We start from the raw sequence: 25423 nt of genomic DNA, 5'->3' as shown, positions 1-25423 counted from the left end.
CTTCCTTCTCGTAGCCGCTCCTGCTATTATTAAGGAAAACATTCAGTAGAGTATCTCCTCTGACTAGTCCCCTGAAAATCTTACACCTTATCAAAACCATGTTAGTTTAGTCCAAGAGACATGGTGACAGACTGCTGCATTAAATCAATTTTTTTCCCTGGATGTATTTATATAAATGAATCTCTTATTTTAAAAAATGTTCTGGAGATGATGAACTGTTTAAAATCTGACTGCCAGCGTGAACTGTAACTTGAATATGAACACGCATTTTATGGTGGGCATACATACCAACATTACATAAATATGTTGCATCTTTTTAAGGATGTTAGTAGCATGTAAGGGATTTTATGCAAGTTAGCTGTTTTTGTACTCAGTATTTTTTCAGTAGCTTTTTGCTCAAGCCCTAGCCTGTAGCTCACAATGCTTATAAGCCAAAGAGAATAGGCTGGCATGAATCAAGGAGACTGGGTATCATCTGACCTGTTTACAACAGAACATGTACACAGAGATAGCAAAATGAGAAAGGTAACACAGAAAATATCAGGGAGAAAACAAATGAAAAGGAACAGTCTGTTAGAGTCTTTTTTAAATGTAGCCATTTGAAGATGGTGCATAAGCTAATAAGCAAATATTAATACAGTGGGAAATCAAGTGGGATGTCAACCATATGCCATCATATGAGAAGAGCCCAAAGAATTTCCCAACCAAGCTTATTTCTCATTTTCCACACAGCTGAAATGGGTGAAGTTGATGTGTTTGTCTGTAATGGAGTAAATTCATATGTGGCCATAGATAAGTATTTAGAATGTGAGTAAGAAATTTTGGTGTTCATGAACTGATTTCCCCATCAAACAGAACATAGATAAAGCTGCAGCAACAAAAATCACTATGTAATAATGTTATGCACATCATGCAGGACAAAAATGGGAAAACCTCAATTTAAGAAAAAAATATTCTGCAACGACTATTGCAAATGACAGGGACAGTAAGTATGTTATTAAAACAAACAGTTGCTACTGTATATGATGACATGTTAAGGGTTACTTTCGTTAATTCTTCAACTTAATCTGATGATCATATAAAAATGGAGGGAGTTTATAGGTTCTTTAAAATTTGTTTTAAAAATCCCCACAGTACTTTCAAAGAGTGAACCCCCTTAGTACAAAACTTTATCACAGGAGTGCAATTTCACATGCAAGAAAACCCAGAAGTTTTGTTTTAATGAGGAAAAAAGAATTGTTCCATTAGAAAACATGAGATCTCAAATAATCCATCTGAATTATGTTTTATCAGAGTAGTTTGCTCTTGTCAATTACACTGCCATGCTAATGCACAGAATTTCAGAAAGACATTCCAGCACTGTAACGTTTTTAATAGCCACGTTCCAGTGCATGCTCAAGGATGCATTTTAACTCTTCAAAGAATCCGTTATGTATTCTGGGCTGCTGCCTACTGAATTACTTACAGAGATTTCCTCAACTGCAAGTTGTTGGAACTACTGTTTTATAGTTATTCAGCGCCTGACTTTAAAGCATCTATGGGATACTACTAGTCTGGGTTTATTCTAAACCAGTGTTTTAAAGAGACATGGCTAGTTCAATAAAGGCGCCTACCATGTCTAGGCAACTCCGATGATAAATAAAAATGGAAACTCAGTAGGTCAGGTATTTTGGAAATACTGCACTGTTTGGGAATTGACTACAATTTCCAATTTCAAAAAAAGTATCTCAATGCTGCCTTGTCAGAATTGGCTCTTGTAGCATATGTGGTATTTCATCCCTTTAAAATAAAAACTAGAATCTCAATAGAATTTAAAAGAAAAATCAAGAGATTTGAAAGAATAGGTTCTTTAAAAAACCCCGGCCTTGCATGCCGCACTCGGTGCTCAATCACTTCAGATAGAATATGAGAATCTGAGGTTCCAATTAGAAAGTGATTACTCAGAAGTGAAACATGCGAGTCATCACCTAAACTGAAAATATCAAAGTTAAACAGTAAAACTAATGCATTCTTAATGTTCTTTCAGTGTTATAATTAAACGCATTTGAAACATAAGTGATCTGATAAAAATTGTGCTTACTCTGATAATATCCAATTAGAAATTTTTATATGCTAGCAAAAGTCACCTTCACTAAATTGTGTAACATAGTTTGTGCCAAATTCTGAAGGGGACTACAAGAACTAACTTCATTGTGTTAAAGAAGTTAATAGTCTCTAAATACAAGGGCATGCAAGACTACGTAGAACTCAGGCCAAATATATGCAAACTACATTCTTTAGTTATGATTCATATCATAGCCAGTATGATATCTTATTTAAAAAATAGTAATTTGGAAAAAAAAATTATGAAGTGTCTGGTCTAGCCTGGTAGGTGCTCTTTGTCTCAGTCACCTATACCTGAAGCAGTAAAGGGAGAAGGACATGTGACCCAATAGTGGGACTCAACAAAATGAAAGACAAATGTGGAGCCAGGAATTATGACAGTCCTTCAGTGAAGTTCTGTGGACTAGAGAGCTGTCTGAAGGTAGCTCTTACCCACCATTGCTCTGGTGAACTCTGAAGACTGCTTTGTGTTACTTTAACTGAGGCGTTGGTCAGAAGAGCTGTCCTCACCCAAGATGACAGGTGGTGACAGTGCCAAAAGGAATTTAAACTCTGTATTTTTGAAGCATTCTTCTTTGATTACAGCTACTATCATTACTGTTCACACTGACACAAGGACTGGTACTTTCCACTATTCTCAGTGTTTCTCACCTTCCTGTGCACCTAGAACTGCATTTCTGCATTACTTATCAAGTGAGTCTTGATGGGAGCTGAACTCCATCTACTGACTAGCACCTTTTTCTAAGAACTCCGCACGTATTCAATAGACTCATGCCAAAAGAGACGATCTCTTCAAAAAGATAAGTCATGTGCATCAGGCAGCAGTAAAGGGTTTGGAAACTACTGGTCTCCCTTTTAGCAGATATTTGTATAGAGAGCCTTTAGGATTCACGCCAACTGGCTCTCACAGCTCCTGTACTCAGTATATTTCTACAGCTTCAAGATGTGCCAATATATAAGCATACAGAAACTCTGCATTTGCATTCAAACTGCAATGGAATTTAGATATCCTTAGCCCAGGTTAAGCCCCTCCTTGTTCCACAGGAGCCAGCAGACACTGGGGGTCTTAACTCACTGACAGACATGCAGCATTATGCCTTACCTTAGCTAAGAGAAAACTTTCAAATTCCATCCACCCATCTGTCTCCAGAGCTATCTCAGCTAGGAGCACATCAGTTACGAATGAGTGAGGTATACCTCCCCTTACCTGTTTCTGGTGTATGGCAAGCTGCTTCCCATTTAGGTCAAGCTCTTCCCACACCCAAGAGCTGCCAACACCACTGGACCGCACATGCAATTGGTTTGTGGAAGGACTGGAGAAAAACAAGAGCTGCTCTTCTGACTAGAAACTATAATTTTGTATCATTAATTAAACAAAACCAGTGAATACAGAACTCGGAAAGCAAGTTTTACTTCTTTTAGGTTTGAGAGTGCTCTGCTGTCCTGGCTGATCCTGTGGTAAGTCTACCCATGTTCAGTATTAAAATAAAACGTAGTGACGTTCGCCGATTACTACAGCAGGTATTGTCCAGTCCTCGTTTTAATGGTCTCTTCTTGATTTCAATCACAGACGTACCCCTATTAGAGGGAATCAGAACCCAGCGCTCATATCTTTAGGGCTTCCTATCAGTACATCAGAACGTCAAGGTGGAAAAACATACAGATTCTTCACTGCGCCAAGTGCAGATGTGCAGGCTCTCAAAACAAACTTAGCAATGTAAATTCAGCCTTTCAGATAGGACACCCTCCTCTGAAACCTTATAAAAATACCAGTGCAACATAGAGCCATTTTACAAAACAAATATCTTTATAGAAAAGTATTTTAGTGGTATATGCTGAGGTAAATAATAAAAACAGACCCAACAGAGGGCATGACCAGTGTTATGGAGAACTCCGGATGAGATTTGGCCAAAAGGCTATTTGTTTTATAAAAGCTAATATTTACCTACCAGTTATGATCCCTGGTAAGGTGCTTATTGCTATAATACTTCAAAATTATTCTTCAGTTTACAAATTGAAAAATATACGAAATTAGATCTGTATGAATGTTAGGTATTAGCTGTCACAAATTTTAAAAGGCATTGTACCAAGTTTTCTTAATTGTTTACTAACCAATTTGATTGTAGCAGGTAAATAAACTACAGCATACATTTTACCTGACACCATGCATCAAAATCACCATAAAAACTAAGTTTGTCAAAGTCCAACTCCACAAGGAAAACATGAAAAAGTGCAAATTATGTACCCAGTATTTCTGTCACAGCTGTTTCTTCTTAATATGGCATGAAAAAGGTTTACAGCATATATTAAGAAAATTCTTACAAGTGTTCACCTCAATGCTTATATATACAACATTTGCTCAAAGTGCTCACTATATGAAAAAACTGATTGGATAAAAATATTAAACAGTGCTTTCTGAACGTTCAGGGAAAATTCATATAATACATCAGTCCCGTTTGTTTTCCTCTTCACTCAGTGCAAGGAGATGCAGAAGTCACATCAACTTCATGAAAACTCTGCTTGCCACATTGCCAGAAAACCTCAGTTACAGTGGCATTCTTGGTGTCCCATTGGGAGTGGGTCTTTTGTTTTTTTGCATGTGGCTTTGATGTTTTCGAGATCTTACTACTTTCATTCTTACTTCAAATACTTCTTGTATGGCTTTTCGAAAACAATGGAAATTGTAGTCTATTAATCCTACAGAGACATAAATATTTTTCATATTACTAAAGACATTTATACAAATTAGGTCATGAAAAAATTGCTTATGTTATGTTCTACATTTAGTGAAATATCACACTGGAGGTCATAATCAGTGAATTTTACAGGCATTTTTTCCTATGCTAAGCAAAAGCTTGTTTGATAAATATACATGATTTAGTGACCATTACAGTTCCATACTATGTCTGATATTAAATATACTTATTAGCCTTCAGGAAAAACAAACAGAAGTTCGCTGGCAGATAATGAAGTTTAACTTAATAAAGACCTTTGAAGAAGTGCTCAGCATCCAAGAAAAAAAATGAAATCTTTCATAGAATATGGTGTCATTTTGTAAATTTGCTTTACAGAATAACTGTGATAAAAGTAAGCAGCATCTAGTAATCAAAGGATTTAGTGCGAGGACTTTAGTGCGAGGTGTCCCTGCCCATGGCAGGGGGTTGGAACTAGATGATCTTAAGGTCCTTTCCAACCCTTACTATTCTATGATTCTATGATTTTAATTTTTGACAATGCATAAGCTTTGAAATGGATACTTGATAGAAATATTACCCAATAACAGCCAGCTATACTTCATATTACACTGTAATTGAAAAATAACAGGCATGCTGTTAGATTACGTATGTACATAACAGGCACATAACATTACCACGTGAGTGGGCTTAATGTGATCCCACAGAAAAGCTGTAAAGCCATACTGGTAGTCACTAGGAAGACTTACTGGGTGTTACAATTGTGTAACACTGCAATACAATTTTAGAATTTCAGTACTGAGCTTATGACCTCATTCAAGGTTAACGTTAAAGCTTTCTTAACTCAAATACTGATGTGGTTTTTACTTCAATTTCCCTAATAGGAGATGATACATATTTTAAGTGGTTTAATTCCACCATGTTACACTTTGATTTTTTTTTTTTCCAGGAAATATCTTCCCTCTTACCAGAGTTCAGCAAAATATTATGTGGAAGTCACCTGGCACCAAAAGTTAATCTGTATAATACCAGAACTGTACTGTTAAATAATACAGGCTACAGCATGAAGTGTCCCAAACTATGTACACACAACAACCTGATACAGTTTTGGACAAACCCTAATGGGTGTTTATTCAACATGGTGTCTTTTCTGAAACAGTGTTGTTAGTAGGCATGTTGAAGTAACACCTCTTAAAAAGAAAGTGACTGTGTCTAGCATTCATAGATAATAAAGGTGGTACAGGTACGAAAGAGAAATTTGACCAGTTGAAGTTCTATAAAATAAAAGCTAAATAGCCTGTCAAACAGCCATCAGCCATGGTGCAAGTACTGCATTCACACACCAACACTGACTGGTGAATTAGTATCACGAGATGGGGACACAGACCAGACGATCACTCACTCTTCCACTGCTCAGTTCTGGTCTCAGGGCATTTCTCTAACACCAGTAACTCGGAGCAAGCAGAATGATCACAAACTAAGCTTTCAGTATTGACCTTGGCCAGGGTCAGAGAGATAACCAAGAAATCTTACGCGTTTTAACTGCAAAATATGAAAGCCACCTAGGTACCAAACATGCAGCTTTTCTAAAGCCTCTTTTCAGAGATGAGAAAAGCAAGAACATATTTCTTTCTATCAGCCAGTTTCAATAATTTCGCCTTGGTTATGGCATGCAAGCTGTCCCAAATGTGCCTGCTGGCGCCCACAGGTACAAATCAACGTTAGCCAAGAAAAACTGACACATTCTCCTGTTGCAGATGGAAGCTTTACTGCACTGGATGTAAACTTTCATATGCTTTCATATTAGAAAGTTGTCAAATATGTTTATGATTTCATCTTATCTTAATGCCAGCACAAATACTTCATGCCTTTCAACATGTTATGTAAGCTCTATCAAACTATACTTACCTTTAATATTTGGGATACAGCTAGAGACTGTTATCAGCTAATGGCAACCACAGTTATTCATTAACTCACTAATATAAAGGAAAAGTAAAGCAATACCAGAAAAGGGAAAAATACCTTTTCTCTCGAAGCTTTCTTCTCTGACAAAACAAACAAGAGCAAGGAATTTTGTCACCTCTTTTAAATAAAGGACAGTTGTATTGTTCAGTTTTATGATTGCCATTGATTCTTTGTCGTAAGGAGTTCCAGTGCCATCATCTTTAAGCCTAAAGAACAATATTCAAACAAATGAACAAACAGGAAAAGATAAGCCACCAGATGACCTAACAGAAATACTCCCACATTGGCTCTTTCAGCAGATAATCTCAAACTTCATAGAATTCTCATTTTAACCTTTCAGGGAGACTCTTCTTCAAACTACACACAATGTAAACTAAGAAGACATAAAGATTAAATCATTTACCCTATCACACACCAAATCTTAGATTTGGGGCTAGATATCAGATTGTTTGATTGCCAAGTGCCTGAACTGGAGCCTTATTTTACCTTCTGTTAGTTACCAGACATTTACCGCAAGGTTCTCTTATCACTGTGCTGTATTACGCCTTTATCTAAAACCTGTGAACCATTAAGTCTGTACTGGTAATTCCACATCCAGTAACCTTGCTTGAACAGTGGCAGCTGACTGATAGTTTAAGCCATCATGAGACTTTCCTCATGAGATGTTGGCTTTTGCAACATCACATTGTGAAAAGAGATTTCTCCCTAACAGATGATGTGTCATGATGATCACTGTATTAGTTTTGTACGTTGTAATTTTACTCTCATTCCTGAATACACACACAGATCTTATCAAATGGGTTATCACCAACCTCCCAGAACAACTAGTATCAATAATATATTAATGTAGCAAGTTCCACAGATGCTCCAGGAACAGAGGACAAGAAATAAACTGTAGTACCATGTCTTTAGACTACAGCTAAAAACATGGCAAGGAGATTTCTGGTGATAAATGCTAAATGGTTACACAAAGACAGTGGCAAGGTGACATTTTGTTCTTGTACACTTACTGAAGTGACTCAAAAATCTGAAACACACAGTAGAATGTATAAACTTAAGAAATTTTAGAAAGCTAGTCAACAATTTGTTGTTCTTTTGAAGTTCTAATGCTTATTGCACAGCTGCACTAGGATTCTCCCTTGTACTCTCCAAGTGTGCAAGAAGTCTGTCAGTGGGTAAGACTGCAAGACTACCAAAGTCTAGCACATTTTAAGCATGCTGCAGTTTAGCCTCCAAGTCTAATGCATCTTAATGCACTACATCTTAATGTGTCCCTGCCTTTCCCAGGAGTAGCTCACATTACATTTGGCCAAGAGCCAAGCCATTTAAAACGTAACTTGCAAGCAGATGTACATGCTACCCCAGGAGATCTCCAGTTGCCAATGTATAAGGAAGGAAAACTGAAAATAAATAAATAAATCAATCAATCAATCAATCAAACCACAAAGGTCATGCAGGGAAAAGAGAAGAAAGAGAGAACTGAATGAAGAGTGAAGCAGCATTCTGAGGCTAGCAAGGGCCACTAGCTATTAAACAATGTGGCCCCACTTTATTTTTTAATGGGAGGCATCATTCTGTTGCCTTTGTCCCTGGGGAACAAAAACATAATGTTTCCTTTTTTTTAAGTGGGTTACTTCCCACTCCTTCCTCCGAATAAAAATATAACCATAAAAAGAGGATAGTGTTCACAAAAGAGGCTGGGCAGGGGAACGGTGCTTGTTGCTGGCAAGGGATCTGTTCCTCTAAGGCCTGCCGCTTCCTCCTTCTCTTCTGTCCTGACAAATTACTCTGGCAAATTACACCTTCTCATATTGTTTGTACCCACATCACTCTAATTTTGGGGCCATTCAGATTCTAGGTACAGAGTTTTGTGAAAAACATTAACAATTTACTTACCCATATATACAAGAAATGTCAATCACAACATCTATCATATCACAGCAGAGTTCGTACGTTTGCATATCCACTGGAGTACTGTCCGTTGCAATATAGATCTTACTGACTACATCAAATAAAAATGCTTTTTCAATCCCAGAATTCTATTTAAGAAAAGAAGAAAAAAGAATAAAATAGAAGCCATGTCTTCAAATGAATACCAAGCTTATTGGTTCCCCAAATTGCCTGTTACACAAAAAAGCTATGCTGAAGAAGTGGAAGTTAAACTGCAATCGAGCTCATTTTGAAAGAACTGTACATACAGCACTGCTATTTGTAGCAAACCTTGATGCTCACAAACCTTCCAAGTTTCTGCCTCTGAGCAGACATAACACCAACTTACACTCCTAAACTTCCCCTGTCTGGAAAACATCTGGAGAGATTACATTTATTTTCAGTGGAAAATGCAGGGGGGGTTGTAAATCTTCCAAGATCAAGCTTTAGGGTTTTTGACTGTAAAAATGGACATCAAAAGAGAGCTGTAGTTTAAAGGTATTCTAGCTGGACATGTAAGAAGATAGAAAGAAGGAAAAGAAAAAGTTGATGGACAAAGGCAGCAGTAGTGTTTGGGAACTAATTTCTCAAGGAAATTGAGAAATTGCCTCATCAGGGTCTGTAGCTGGTTTACTGTCTGACTCCTCAGAACCTCTTTTAGGATCACAGGAGCAAGCCCAATATTTTGATGGTGCTCTTTCAGTTTTCATGTAGCATTGGTGGTTAAGGGCATGCTTATAATGCTAAGGCTTGCTAATGTGATGACAGCTATGTTCCTGTCATCCTGCCAAGCTGATTAAGACTCTCTCCATACTGGAGATGTATCACATTCGCAGCTCTCAGAGGCTAGCCAGGAATGCCTGCTCATACTCTTTGCGTGGATAATGTGAGATGCCATCAGCCTCTGCTTCCTGGGGGAAAACAAAAAAAGAGGAAAAATGTGTACTGCTTAACTGGGAACAGCAGATTTGCTTGCTGATATCAAGGGATTGCACCTGGGCACCTGTCCCAGCATGAACACAAAGAGCAATTTCCCAGATTGCTAAATCTCAAGCTATAAAATGTGCTTCAGAATCCACTTACACAGGAAGAAAAGCAACTTTCTTCCATCAAACCAAATTTTCTCCATATATGGGCTTCCCTTTTTAATATGGTTTGGGACTGCTGCCAGAGCTACCAAAAAAACACACTGCAACCCCCTAACAAGTTTTAGTAGCTTTGGCTTCCTTTGTAGTTACAGAACTTTTCCTTTTTTCTGCTTTCTTTTCTAAGTCAACTATTCAACACACAGTTAAGAGACTAGTGTGACCCTCCCACTTTCCAAATTTCCTGAAATAGGTAGAAACATGTCAAAACTAGGTATACTATTGAACAATGGCCAGCAATATTTGGGGCATTTTCTTCTTAAAGAGGCTTAATTCTTCCACCATTGCACATACAGCTAAGGCTGGAAACATCCATCAATGACAACAGAGTATAGAGGTGAATTTCTTGCATTTCATTATAGAAAAGACTTCTTGAGTGGCGTATTTCAGTAAGTCTTTAGTAAAAAAAAAAAATATTCAAAACAAGTATACATTGTGGATATATTAGGTACATGGGCTGAAGCACATGATATACAAGAAAAGCCTCAGAGAACTGGCTTTTTTCAGCCTGGAGAAGGCTCGTTGCTATCTACAAATACCTAATGTAAGGGTGCTGAGAAAACAGAGCCAAACTCTTTTCAGAGCTACAGTGTTGAATGACAGGAGGCAAAAGGCACAAACTGGAATTCTGACATGATTAAAAAAAAAAATAAAAAATTAGCATTAGAGCTGTGAAGCACTGGGAGCATGCTGACCCAGTGCTTGTAGACTTTCCATCGTTGGAGATACACAAAGCCACAGCCATGAGCAACCTGCTCTAACTTGCCTGACTCTGAGCAGGAACTGACCTCTAAAAGTCCCTTGCAGCCTACATGGCTCTGCAAGTCTATGTTCTCTGAGCACCAAGAACAAAAATGTATGCATATGTATTTTGGTTATTCTGGCCATATACAATAGTTTTTAAATAATAATTCTGACAGCACCTCACATACTTCAAAAGCTGCTGTCAAATAAAATTAAGCACAAGATTCACCTGTAAATACAAGCATATAGCCGTAATTCATTGCCAAAATACATATTTGAAAATACAAGTCCTTTTAGACAAAAGAAGTTGGAACTCAAGCCCTGTGCTGTCATTCATGAGGGCTTAATTATAAAATTATGTATGATACAAAGAGAGAGATAGTGATAATTTCAGCTGTACAGGTAAGATGTAAATTATTAAGATGCCAGTGACAATATAGTAACATTTAACAATGAGAAGTGATTTTTCTATCTCAGAACTCCAGCTGCTACAGCCTGCCTGTATTTGCAGTGACAGTTTAAAAAGTTTTCATCTTGAGAGGTTATGCCTGCTGGTAAGGGCAGAGCTTGGTGTCTTAAACTATGCTCATTTTCAATTGAAATTAATACATCATGGTAGGACAGGCTGAGAAACTTACTTTTGTTGAATTTTGTATGGTGACAGAAACCTCTGTGAAAGGGTAGGATGGACTACCAGGAGTAGAAACCACTAAATTGTACTCACATGACTTCAAAGATTTAATTTGCCAGAGTTTTTAGTACAACTTCAACTGAAAAAGCAAAGGATTTGCCAGAATGTTTGTGAGGAAATTGCTCGAGGGAAAACAATACCAGTACAAACAGGTCATAAAAAAACAGGAAACAGTGGATAAAAAATACTCTTCAAAGAGATATTACAACATTAATGCTCAGTCAGGGAAAATGACAGTAAGAAATCAGCTGTTTCTGTTACTAGAGCAGGAGTGTTCCTTATTAGAGAAACAAAGGCCAACAGCTGCCTTATGCAATTGAATGAAACGCTGCCATTGATGTCAAGGAGAACAGGGTCAGAATAAGCACCAGTTATGTCTGACGCAACCCTACAGCTTGGAAAGAAGATGCAACATGTGCTAGAAGCTCTATCAATCACTCTGAAGCGATGTTAAGAGTACTCTATGGCTTATCTGAACCAAGACAGTCATTGCGGAAAATGTGTAGTGACTAGATGGGATTTTATTTTGGATGGGTAAAAACCATGACGTAGCTCAAATTCAAACCATGTTTCTCAACTATACTGGGTGTGGTAAAGTAGGCAGTTTCTATTCTTTAAATGGAATGGGTTCAGTAAAACTGGTAGCATTACTCCAATTCCTAGGTTAGGTAAATGGGCCTATCTTTTTCCTTCATGAAAGCCTTAAGAGTAAGCCAGAATTTGGCCCTAAAAAGTAATTTTTAAAAGACTTTACAGAACATCACCAGTTACTTACAGTTAGGAATGAAATTTGGACAGTTATTTTAACAGATCTTACAGCAAACAGCAGATTTCATGAATGAATTTTAATTTTAAATACTACGTTTGATTTTACATATTATTAGATTTAAATAATTAAACAAATCTGTACTTAATTTTATTGTTACCATGACAACTCATTGTTTGTTTTTAACACATACTTTTTAATGTTCCTCAAAAAAATAACCAACAACCCTAAAATTAAAATCCACATTCCTGTTTCACACAACTTCATTGCCTAGTAAGGTGACAGTAATTGAACAATAGACATCCTTCTATACGAAGTGATAAGAGTGTTAGTCAGGTGAGATTTACATGGGTTTTGAATGCCAGATCAACTACTATTTTATGATTTACAAGCATTTATGTTAAAGAATGTAGAAGCAGTATTATCACACTGATGGTTCCTCAAATGTACAAGCTAACACACTGTGGCACTACAAAGTTAGGCACAAACCTGCTGTGAACTCAAGAGTGATCACAGATCTATTTTTGTAACCATCAGCTTTTTGTGTTTCAAGTCTCCATGGCATAAATGAAAGCACATCCTCAGGAACATTGCTGCAAAACCCAAACTAGAACACCAATACACCCACACTGGCTTCCTGAGGTAAGGCATGACCAAAATCCATGTCAAGATTTGTTGTCACAAAGTTGCTAAAGTAAAGAGGTTCCCACTAACTAATTCTGGAGAATGATGTTTACTCTTCCTGTGGTGGCAAATAGTCATTCTACATCTCTTGTCTACGGATAGAAGATACTTGTAAAAACAGACAGCAAGACATAGTGATGCAGCTACACCTTGCTCTAGGTCATTAACAAACTGGACTTCGCTCTCTTTGGAGTTAAGAAGCAGTCTGAGACTCTTTCCCGTACCAAATAGGGCAAATAGTGTACCTCTCTCAGTTATTTGGACTGCCCATTCGTTTAAAAGACTTGCTCTTCCTCACAAATTACATCTGCTATTCTAGATATTATTGGATCTGGATGTTCAAGAAACACAAATAACTGTCATCAGTCATTCAGGAAGCAGCTTGTGTTTGATTCATCTCATCGTTTGGTACAAATTCTTCTTCAACTCCAAACTGTGAGGAGACCCCATACAGAGATCTGACTTGCAGTATGAGTGACTGGAGTGACTGGTGCAAGGAGGACTACCATTCAGGCAGCTTTCTCTTTAAGACTCTGTAGCATATTCAATATCAAATTGCTCCAGAACTGTTGTCATCACTCTTTTCATTACCTTACCATCCTAAGTTTGAGTTTGAGACTCAATGATAACTGCTATACAGTCCAGCCATTTTGGTACAAACAGATTTTTGTAACAAACTATTCAGTATGAAATAGCATAATTTGTTCTTCAATAGTAAAAGAGTAAGTTTTGGACAGATTTTCCTCTCATCCTAGCTCTCCCTTTCAGCAACACATCCAACTTTTTTCTCTCTCCGCTTTCACAGCCTACACTGAGAAACTGTGAAATCTAATTTTATCTTACAGGCTGTTGAATAATATTAAGTAAGTTCATTACATCAAAATCACAAAAAGGCACAACAAAATACCATGATTGGAAATTGGAGCTTGAGAAATTAATGCTAAATGAAAGGTGCAAAATTAGAATACTGTGAGAACGCATGCAGTTCAGGAAGCTGCTATGACCTGACTTAAGGACCACCAAAACAGAGAGTTCCTCCTTTTCACAACCTCCTGTGCTCCCCTTTGCTCATGACCACATGTTCCCAACTGTTATCTTGTGCCAAAGCAAGAGCATGTCTGACTCCTCCATGACCTGCTTTTAACTAAATTAAACAGTGCATTAGCGCGTGTCATAGTGACTCCACGAGGGATCTGGTGAGTGTCAGTCCCAGTATGAAGGACACGAAGGGATCACACATACAGGAACAGTGGAGCAACCAATTTACCTCCACAGTGATAACAAGCCACTAGGTACACAAAGCTTCCTTAACTGGCCTTCAGAGTAACTACAGAAGCGGTGAAAGTTGTGAAGAACTCTACCTCTAAAAATGTCAAGACAAGAGAAGGGGTAAACTTTGATACAAAGTACAATTAATTCTAGGAAGCACTACAGACAGCTCTACACAGGAAGTCAGACTAGATAATGTTAGATAATGTTCCTTTAGGAATTTATTTATCCAAATTTTAAGTACTACTTAAACAAATGCATGCAGCGCAGACCTTTGCAACATTCAGATTAATGTATGAGCAGAAAAGTGATGACTGCTAACCCACTTTATGTGATTCAGGAAATACTGGGAGTATCTCAGCAGCACAGCAACACTGTTTCACAGACAGGGAGGTGAGGCCAAGCGGCATGTGCGTGCATTTCAACTAAGTTCTGATAATTCCTCTGAGAGTTCACATTGCTCATTATCTCTGAGAAGGCAGTGAGCAGAGTATCTGAACATGCATGTTGGACATAGCCGGATCTACAGACAAAGTATATAACAAGTACTTACTGAAATAAAGATGTTAAGCAGGTTTTCCAGTGTTGGGAGCTGTGGAATCAGTTTCTGTACCACTTTGCTAAATGCTTCAAATATAGAATGATCATATATGCTTGTCAGATAAAAGCTGGAAAAAAACGTCACCACATTTTCCTTTTAGCCACATACTGTGAACATGATGTACCTTTCATAATATGAGTGAAATGAAATATTGTCAAACAGCAAGTGCCTACACTTTTGCAATTACCCCTTGTGATCAAAAATCATGTTATGATGAAAGCATAGGACTTCATCTCTGTTTAAGAAAAAAACAAACTAAACACTGCAAACTAGACCACCTTGATGTAGAACTTCATGATGCAACTCCCACCTTGGTTTTCTTATGAAAATATTTTTCAAATTGCAGGAGAGGAATATTACTGAATATGTCTGGTTTAGTATACTTTTTAAAAGCTGTGGACCCACTTATCAGTGCAACGATGCAGTCAAGTAGTTAAGAGCAGTAAAGAGCTAGCATGTTCACAGAGCAAGTCTCCCTTTTTAATATATTTGTACTTGGCTTTAAGTGCTAAGAAAGCCATGACAACTTGATGTCCTCTAGTTCCCAGTCTGCAGAAATCCATTAATTTTTCATTATTTGCTACAATAATCTGCTTTATCAGCAGACTTAAGGCAAAGATGCAGCACCTGTCTTCTCAAGTGGCTCCAAGCAGGCTGCAGCAGTAAGGACTAAAGACTGGGAGGGGATTGGGAGGCACAGAGGTTTCAAAGAAGGCAAAAGTAATGTAGGTGACGTATACACTCTACTGGCTGATGTTCTACTGGATGCTGCCACTGTCCAAGCAACTTATTTCAAGACAGCAGCTGCAGCAAAACTGGTAGGACTCTGGCATATTTGTCATCTGGTTTTAAGCATATCTCTCCATCTTTCTCTCCAAGACAGCAATCAGAAATAAGATACTTTGGTTCAGGTCAAATGCAATGTCTCTGCTTATCCTTTTCTTTCACATATCAAAAGCTTGTAGCCAGCTACTTTAAGAGAACAGAAAATGGTAACTTGTCAAATAAGCTGCTTTCTTTAGGATTCTCTGCACAGCAGCTTTTCTCACCTGAGGTGAATCTTCTCCAATCCAGCATCTGCAAGGTCATCATTTGCCCTTTGGTGAATATCTCTTTGCGTTTCAATCTTGTGATCATCAGATAAACCATCCACTTTATGGATAAAGATTTCAAAGTTGATATCTGGATTCACTTTATAGGCTCTGGTAACAGTAAGATGCAGCCGAGCTAATGCTTCCATATAATCATCCTAATGAAATAAAAAGAAAAGCTACAACTGTGGGAAAGTTCAAAAAAATATATATAAAACTTTACAATACTTACTTTTAGATAACGCTACAGTTCAACAACAGCTTAATTTTTTTATTTCTTGTAAGTAGAAGCCTGAGCCTACATCCAGCATGTGCACCAATCTCATGCTCTCAGCAATCAGAAATATGAGCAAGAACCTTGAGATGTTAAAGCAAATTAGTTAACTTTTGAACATACTGCAGAGAGAGATTAAAAATAACCAAGCAGCTCTCCAGACTCTAGTGAGTTTCTTTCAGTGTGTGTTTGTGATATAGGTTATTTATTTGTTTTGAAAAAAAATCTAGGCTTTCCAACCCATTTGTCTATTGCTGAAAGAAGAAAAGGAAAAGGTAGCTTAAAGCTCCTTTTTTACCTGAGAATCAATAACAAATATCAGTGCTCCAGTGCCTCTGAAAATCATCTCGTAGTCAAATGTAGGGTCAAAGAAGTCAATCTGCCCAGGAAAATCCCATATCTGAAAGTTGACAAAGGAGCTGTTGGAAACATCCTCTCTGCAGATCTTGTTTGTGCTCTCCAAGAAGAGAGTCTCATTCGGCGACATTTTGTGAAAGACAACTTTCTGAATGGAAGACTTCCCACTTCTTCTCAATCCCATGAGCAGGATTCTTGGCTTAACTTCAGTACTGAAGGGATCATTGAAATCCAAAACTGAATAAAACCACACAAGAAGAAAAGTAATATACTATGGCAATATAATTAGCAACTGCCAGATAAAATGCATTTGACATTTATTTTCATGACATTTTGACTTGGATGTATGCAAATGTTACCAATTTCTAAGCTTATGGAGCAGTGCTATCGGCATTTTAATTTGAATTATTTGCCCCTTTAGGCTATAGTATCAGAAAACCTACTTCTCCCTTGTAAGACAGAGACCGGAGAAGGCCTATTTGCTCAGTTTGTACGTGAAAAATGTGTTATCACACACAGATATCCTAAACCAGCCAATTTTACTTTAACACTATCCCATATACATTCTTCTTTAAAAGAGTATCATCTGTAACAAATACCCTTGTCAACTGATAGCTACATCACACTGCTGGAAGAAAGGAATGTTTGTGTTAGTTACATCTGTGTCATCTTCCTAAGGCTATATGAGGGCTTCCTTCCTCTTAAATAAATAAATAAATGAAGTAAGTAGATAAATCAACAAACCCCCACATCCCAGGAGCTATAGGAAGAGGACAACTTAACAGGCACACAATTCCTCCTTGTTGAGACTTACAACCCAGTACTGAGCTCACAAGGAGTCCTTTTCTAAGATGGTTAGGATTTCACCTGCTGTTGAATAATTTGCGTTATGATCTGTAGAAGTTTGTTTTCTAATAAATAAGATTACAGCATATCCTCTGCCTATTTGCAAAACAAAGGCCTGGGAACACAGTGACATCATTGTGTTACGTACCCCAGTTTGAAACTGGTATCACTAAACCAGAACATTTTCTAGTGCCGATGAAGTTATATTAGCATAAAGGTAGTTAAAGAAGTAAACTATACTGTTGTGTAAGGACATGAATGCATAGCTATCCCCACCTGTAAGCACACCGACTTCAGTTTCATGTATCTGTAGTAAAAACAGCTACAAGAGTCTAAATTGCTGCATTTAGTTGGCCTGTAACTTTGAAAAGTCCTTTGGCGCTGAGCTGAAAACGGTACTGCACATAGATGTAAAAAGCTTTCAAACACCTCTGTGATACCCTATGTGTGGTGTCAAACTCAAGCAATGCAAAAAACCTGAGTTGTCAATGAGCTGTCCATCTGCAGAGTGGTCAGGTTTAAAATACTGATTAGACAACAGGCTAAGCACACTAGCTGTCAGGCAGACCTTCTCCCACCCACTGCAGTAGAGACTTTTCAACATAATTCAGAGCACAACATCATTACACTTCTTTCTCTTTTTCTGCTGGGATAAATGTTGAATTAGACAAAAACAACACACATTAGTTCATATGCGTCCTTCCTGCACACGCCCTACATATGTTAAGTGATCAACTTCACACCAAATGTAGGAAAATCCAAAACAAGAAACCTCAGCAACAACAATTTGAACCTGTTAATTTATTACATAGCCTTATGGGCTAAAAAACATGGAAAGCTTGAAGGAATCCTTTACCTAGGGGCATGTTTTGTACCTCGGGGTGGTGATCACACGTGTCGTCTTGTGTTCCTCAAGCCTCACTCACCACTTTTAGAAACACAAGAGCAGCACATACCTGCCAGGAGGGCAGAGAACCTTGTCATAGTCTGTTTGTGCCTCCTGAGCTTCGGTTAGAGAATTAGGGCTTCTCAGCTGAAGGCCTTGCAGTGTTAGCATGAAACATCCCTTGGCACCATCTACTGGCTCCTGAGTGGTTATGCCACTCGGTGTGGGCCCATGTCACCACAGTGACTGACAGGAGTTGAAAACTCATTATCAGTGGGATCCTATCCATGCTACGTACATTTGAAAGGCCTTGACAGGTATTAGCACTTACTGTGCTCTTGTCAATTATCACACATGAAACACTGCCAGGCTGGAGCAGTGTGCAGATGAAACTCCAAGTGGAATAGCGATAGGTAACTCATAAGAATCTCATCCTCCTTACACAGTCATGGCCAACTTCTGCTGATCCACAGACAACACATTTAGGAAGCAATAAACTGCTGCTCTACTCTTCCTGTCAACCTCAACAGTGATAGTACCCTCCTGTGTCTGCAAGAAACGTGTCCACAATACTTCACACCTATAGAGGAATAGTAAACATCTGCTCTAGGCTGACATAACAATATTTTATGTTTGGTGGGTACAGTCTTGTCAATAAAGCAAACCAAAGGTAAAGGAATTAACAGTTTCCTCCACCCCACTCTCTTCTTCAATGCACAGTTTTTCCACAGCTGCCAAATGTATAGTCACAATTTCATTCCATATGTCATGCAATTTGCATTTTGGCTATAAGAAGGGAAAATAATTTATTCAAAGCTTTATAATAACTTTATAAAGGCAGGTGAAGAACAGTCTTCTGGTTGAACCCTTATTGCATGTTTCAAAAAACTGAAAACCCTCCCATTTGCTCTGTACACAGCAGATCTTGCGAAGTCTAATTTGCTGGGGATTTGCACTTTGTGTCCCCTTCCTCTCTCCACCACAATAACACCAACTTCCCCCTGTATGTCTTACAACATATCCTCCAAATAACAGATATGACATGCTGTGGCTGATCTGGAGCTCAACACATAGTGGTTGGTTAGTCTGTTCCTCAATGTAGTACACCAGTTTGCCAGCTGCTGCCACAGAGAATGCACACATCTGCTTGCCTGTCCCTCTGAGAACACTTCCATTTGGGACTCTCTTCTGAATGCCAGTTTTCCTAAAATTTGAGGGAATTTAATCATCTTTGAGACATCTTTCATTCAAATTTGGCTGAAGGTAGACACCAGTTTCCAAGAGACAACTTCAAGACAGGCTACCTACATAACTCCCTTTTCTTTAAAAAATATGCTGAAAACTCACACCTATCTCAAAATACATTCTAAATAACTTGGGCTTTTAACATCGTTGTTATGTTAAATTATTCCAGGCTGTAAGATCTTTATGGACTGTAGTATTTACTAGAAAGAAAATGTTTTATATATATTAAAGCAATACTAAAAAAACCCCAACAGTTGCAAGTGCAAACACAGTTACTGATGAGAATGAACACAACCTCTTCTGCTAGTAAGACTGTTATTTAGCTGTTGAAATCCTGCCAGTTCAAAAGACAGGCAAATGTAAATGAGTATCATCCAAACCTGACTAGATAGCAAGGCTGCTCTAGCAGTTTCCTCTGAGAGAGAGTTAAGAGATTACCTTATATGTAAAGGAATTGGACGATGCGCTGCCTGCCCACATTCCTTTGCAGAGTGCATGACAACTCCTCCTTTAATTTGCCACAGAAATGCCAGTAGATGTATCACTGCAACTTCCCAGACTAGGTTACTAAGTGAGATCATAATATGCTTAAGAGAAACATTAAACTCTCCTCTATTCTGTATATGGGAAAGATAATTTTCCCTGTTGTGAGATGAAATGCATTTCCTGCTTCATTCACTTTTGCAAAGAGCAAATGTTATAAAATGCCAGTTTCTAAGGCGTATCAACAGCCCTTCCTATTTCAACTTTTCTAAGCAGCCTTACTTGAAACTGCTGAAGAGTTGCAGAATTCTAAAGAACAGAAGTCATGGTGGTTAGAGGCTGCATCCTGGACTCTTCATTAGGGACTGTAGTGATACGACAAGGGGCAATGGGTTCAAACTTAAACAGGGGAAGTTTAGGTTAGATATAAGGAAGAAGTTCATTACAGTGAGGGTGGTGAAGCACTGGAATGGGTTGCCCAAGGAAGTTGTGAATGCTCCATCCCTGGCGGTGTTCAGGACCAGGATGGATGGAGTCTTGGGTGACATGGTTTAGTGCAAGGTGTCCCTGCCCATGGCAGGGGGGTTGGAACTAGATGATCTTAGGGTCCTTTCCAACCCTAACTATTCTATGATTCTGTGAAGTATTCACAAATTAAACGTAGCAAACCCAAAAGCACTTTCCCCACAGAGAAGCACTTGATTCCTTACAAAATTTCTATAATTGCAGTTGTGTCCTTGCTCAGGGAGTGCCATTTGCGTGCCTTGCAACATGCAGAAGAGCCCAGCTCCGAGGAGTTAATTGAGAACTGCACGTAGCAGTCCTGAGCTGTCTCACCAGAAAGCACAGTACACAATGAATATTTTAATATCTCCTTCATACTATTAGAGATATTAATTGATAACTAATTGATGCCCATCCTGAATTCCACATCAATCGCAATTAATTGTCAAAGCAGGGGACTATCAGTGCTTCACAGGCATGTGTGATGGGGATGCCACAGTGGAAGGTGCATTTGTAGATATCACCAGTTTTCAAACATCCAAATAAAGCATTGCAGTTCATCTGCTCAAGTGACTTCAAGACAAAAGAAATTATTTTGCTCATGTTACCATCTGTAAAGTAACAAGCCTCTAAGTCTAGTTTTAAACTAATACAGCTTAGTTTTGTTGTTTAGGGTTTTTTCCCACTAATACAATTATGTTATTTTTAAGTTTTAACCTTTTTGTGTAAAGGAGGATTGGCAGTCTCAAACTTTCCACTTGTGTACCTTTGAGCCCATTGATCTCCTAGCATTTCCAGTACTACTGTGACTGTGATATTTGCAGCACTTTGGAGTGCTGTCAAGACACATACAGTGAACATCTTCAATGCTAACTGATGGCCTGAGCCAAAAATGTTAACAGAAAAAGCTTATATGCAATCAAGAAAGCTGTTCAGCTACTATGGGTTCATAAACATTGCAGAAATACCTAGTGGAAGAAAATTCTTGTGGCTAAAGAAAAGACTCAGAACCAGAAGACCTGGTTCTGCTCTGCCACAAGTGCAGCACTCTGCAATGATATGTCTTAAAGCTACTTCCTCGAACACTCTGCAGAGGGTTTCCCCACTTCTGAATACTTTTTAATTGCATATATCAAAAACATGATTAGGCTTTACACGAACTTAAGCACTCTAAGGTCTCTGAATATGATCCTATGTGTAAAGAAAAAAAGATTAAGAAGAGGACAAGAGCCATGGGAGACAGGCTGGAGACAAGAGACCAGTATAGGGTGAGCGACGACCGGTACGAAGTTTTGAAATCTCCTGCATGCCTACAAGCACAAATTATGCTTTTACTTTTAAGCCTGGCTTCTCCCTTCACTTTCAACAGCCATGGATTGAAGCTGCTCTCCTCATGTTGCCCTTTCCATTGTTTCTTTGCAGAAAAGTGGAGGCTGTGGCACTGCATTTTGGACTACTTACTGTACAGAACCAGGAAGAGAGAGGACAAAAACTGGGAAAAGGAAAGCACCTTGCCCTGCAGCCCAGTCTTAAATACACAAAACACAGACCTAAATCCTAACACCCTCCATTAGATATGCTCTATGCTCCTTTCTCCAGAGAATTCAGAATGAAAGACAGGGGATCTGGGCTCTTAAAATGGACCTTTGTTTTAATCCTGTATTAAAAAAGGTCCCTGCATGCACTGTCTTCTCCTGCTATTCAGGGTGTAAATGTTTGTTTCTGTCATGTATGACAGTCTGGTGTCACTGTGAAGAAGCAACTGAAATTTTTAGCTTAGTCTTACAAAGTTCCTATTGAAAAATATCCAAATCAATTCCTCTGAGGACAGAATATGGATTACTTCTCTACAGAAAATGCTAAGTTAGTTTAGCACAAAAGGAATATGCTAAAAATATATTCTCTTTGCATCGGAATAAAGGCAATTCTTTAGCAGTTTCAAGTAAGGCTTTAATTAGTCTCAGCTACAGCTTTTACACCCTAGCATTCCCACAGCCTTTAACCAGGAAGGCTTATACTCAAAGCACTGACACCCCCCCCCCCCCAAACTGCATTAGTCAGGGTGATAACTCTCATGGCAGCTTGTAGGACTGGGCCATTAAGGAGAAGGGTTTTGCATGCTAATAAAAAAAGTAGCCTTAAAACATGTGGCCTTTTATTATGCTCTTATAGAAAAGCAATTCTTTTTCATCCTGAGATACTGAAAGTTCTCCTAGCTCCTTTGTGAAATACGTCTTAGAAGAATGAATTCAGACTCTGAATGAAAGCAACAGGCTCTGAGCTGGCATTGCCTATTTTTACTGAATGAGACTGCTTTTCCTGGTGAGCCTGTCCTTCCCAGCATCACCATCCGTGCTGACACAGCTATGCAGCGAGTAACGCTGTCCTCATACACACAGACAGACAGACAGACAGCAGACGTTTAGTGGAACCTGCCACTGTGGGGACAGACATTCACAGCTGCAGAGCAGCCCTGGACACGGAGCTGCGTGCTGCCACTGCCCTTTATAGCCTGACACCCAACCCCGCCACCTCCCTGGCATATTCCAGTCACTCCATCAGGCTGTGGCCGCTAAGAACGAGTAACTCTCACCCCAGACATGGAAAATACTGAAAGGAGGTTACCCGCACACGCACTGTATGCACTCCTTTTGCTTCCTCCTCCCTCTTTCCCAACCCTTCCTGATACCTGTCAGCCCTCACCCTGCTCCTGCCTCAGAGCTCCCTGCTCACCCTGACCCCACGGTCGCACCCTGTCCGCGTCCCGTCCCCTCCCATGGTCACCTCGCAGCATCCCCGCTCAGCCCGACCCCTCGCCCCGCTCACCCCCGGCCCCGCCGCGGCCCGCCCCGTCTCCCCCACACGGCTCTCCCTGGCTCGCCCTCGCCGTGCCCCCAGTCCCGCGGGGAGCCTTGCCTCCTCCCTGACCCACATCCGCAGGCAGACAGGCCCGACCCCCGGGAGCCCGACCTACCTCCCCCTCCCCGGCCGCTGCCCCGCTTCACCCGCATCTCCGCGCACGCGGGACCGGCCCTGCCCCACACCTCCCCTCCCCCCACACCCGCACCCGCTGCCCGTAGCTGCCCCGCAGCCCCCTCCGCGGCCGGGGGCAGCCCCACGGCGGCCGCGGCGCCGCTCCCCGCCCGCCGCTGGTGCCGGTGTGGTCGCCGCGGGTGGCACTCACACGCCTCATCGCCGCCGCTCTCCGCGTCGCCGTCCGAGAAGGACTCGGCCCCATCGGCGTAGCCCGCCAAGCCCACGATCTCCTCCTCCTCTTCCTCCTCCTCGTCCCCCTCTTCCTCCTCCTGCAGCTTCCTCGGCACCTGGCTCATGCCGGCCGCGCTCCCGGCGGGGCTCGGAGGGCCCCTGTGCCTCCGGGCAGGCTGGGGGCCGGGTGCCCAGGCACCGCGCTGCCGCCGCTCCCCGCCGCCGCTCCCCTCCCCCGCGCGGCGCAGCCTGCCGGCGGGGCGGGAACCGAGAGCAGCGGCGTGACCCGCGTCACCTGACGCGGCCGCTCACGGGCTGGTGGGGCCTCCGCGCTCGCCCAGGCCCGGTTCGCAGGCGCGGCCCCGCCGCCGGCAGGCAGAGCCCCGGGCACTGCGGTGCTCCCAGGCGGGCTTCGGGGCCTGCCGGGCGCCGCCGCTTCCCACCGCGGGCCTAGAGGCACCCGTGGGAGTGGCGCGCACACGGGACGCTGGCCCTGGCGTGCGGGGGGCGGGTGGGCGAGGGGAGCGGCGGCCTGCAGCACGGAACCTGCTGCTGGCGTGCTTGTGACCGGCAGCCCCCCCGCGGGGCCTCTGGGTCAGTCAAGCCGTGCGCCTCACCCCACACGGAGCCCGAAAGCGGCCGTAGGGGCCCTCCGGCATCGCCACACACGCGCCTCTGCCTCAGCATGGGCGAGACGGCGGGCCTCGGGCCAGCCCAGCTCACGGAGCCGCCGTGCCCGCTTGGCACTGCCTGTGGGCTGCCTGCCCCGTGCTCCTTCCGTGCCGACCGTGTGGTCCCATGCCCAGGCTCAAAATGCTAGGGCAGGCGCTAAACGGTGGGTGCTAACGTATTTGTAATGGGGGTGAGAGATTATTTCAGAAATAATAATCTGGATGAATGAGGAAGACTAAAGAAAACCGTAGGAGTAAACCTCGGAAGAGGATGGGGTTTTGAAGCCCCTGACAGGCTGAGGTGCGCTGGACTGCCTGCCATTGCTTCCTCCAGACCTGCACCGTGCAGACAGACCTTCTGCGCCTCAGCCAGGCCCCTTCTCAGGAACTTCCAGTGCTGCTGCTGTTGTCTTGCACCAGTCTAAGCACCAGAGCATGTGCATTAGTCACTGGCTGTTATCCCATGCTGCCCACTGTGGTGACTGGCAGATGAGTTCCTGATTCTCCAGCAGCACATTTTCTTCTGTTTCTGTTTCTCTCATACTACTTTGTCCTGTCCTGTCCTGTTCTCCCTCCCTGCATTCAGTGTAATGGTTGGGCTTACGTTTGGAGTCTCCACGTGTTTCCTGCAGGTGATTATTTTCCCACCTCTACACTGCATGATGGTCTTCTCATCAGCAGGCCTTCCAGGCTGCATTAACCCACTTGAGATAATGGAGGCATGCTTTTGTTCAGGAGAGGGAGGGGGAGAAATCCTCCTCTGGCATTCCACATAGTGACTGATCTACTAATATGCGAATTTACTGAAATGCTTTTCTTTATTCTCAACGGTTTGGAAGTTTTGCTCTTACAGATTAACAATGTACCAAAAGATTATGGGAAACATTTCAAAATTAAATCCCTTACAAGGAATTAGGACTTGAGTTTGGAGCAGGACGTTTTACCACTCATGTTTTCAGCATTGTGTCTTGGACCAGCCCTGGGGAGGGCTTTAGTCTGTTGAAAACTCCTTATGGAAAGAGGAGGAGAGTTTCCAGGTCTGTAATGAAGGACCATTCATCTCACTCACCGGCTGACCACATCTGTGCAGAAAGGGCTTAAGTTTCAAGGCCAGTTATGGGGAGTGCATCTTGCCTAGAAATGACTATCTGTATTAGTTTTCTTTTATGCGGAGAGGTATGAAACATCACCAGTGAGAGACAGAGACAGAATAATTTGGAGATACTTAACTAGTAAGTCAGGGTGTAGAAGCTCAGGAATGAAAGGACT

General features: G+C 41.0%; 1 protein-coding gene across 1 annotated transcript; it reads right to left on the bottom strand.

Moving 5' to 3' along the window:
- Positions 1–3439: 3439 nt before the first annotated feature.
- RRAGD (Ras related GTP binding D) lies at positions 3440–24199 on the bottom strand. Its single transcript, XM_030489524.1, has 7 exons — positions 23461–24199; positions 16254–16549; positions 15640–15839; positions 14543–14657; positions 8658–8800; positions 6819–6967; positions 3440–4800 (listed from the first exon to the last, which is right to left on the bottom strand). The coding sequence occupies exons 1-7, from the start codon at positions 23606–23608 to the stop codon at positions 4649–4651; spliced, it is 1203 nt and encodes a 400-aa protein (XP_030345384.1). The 5' UTR covers positions 23609–24199; the 3' UTR covers positions 3440–4648.
- Positions 24200–25423: the final 1224 nt, after the last annotated feature.

Source organism: Strigops habroptila, chromosome 6 (genome assembly GCF_004027225.2).
Source record: "Strigops habroptila isolate Jane chromosome 6, bStrHab1.2.pri, whole genome shotgun sequence".
NCBI lineage: Eukaryota > Metazoa > Chordata > Aves > Psittaciformes > Psittacidae > Strigops > Strigops habroptila.
The sequence above is the reverse complement of the archived record's forward strand: the minus strand, read 5'-3'. Positions and strand labels throughout refer to the sequence as shown.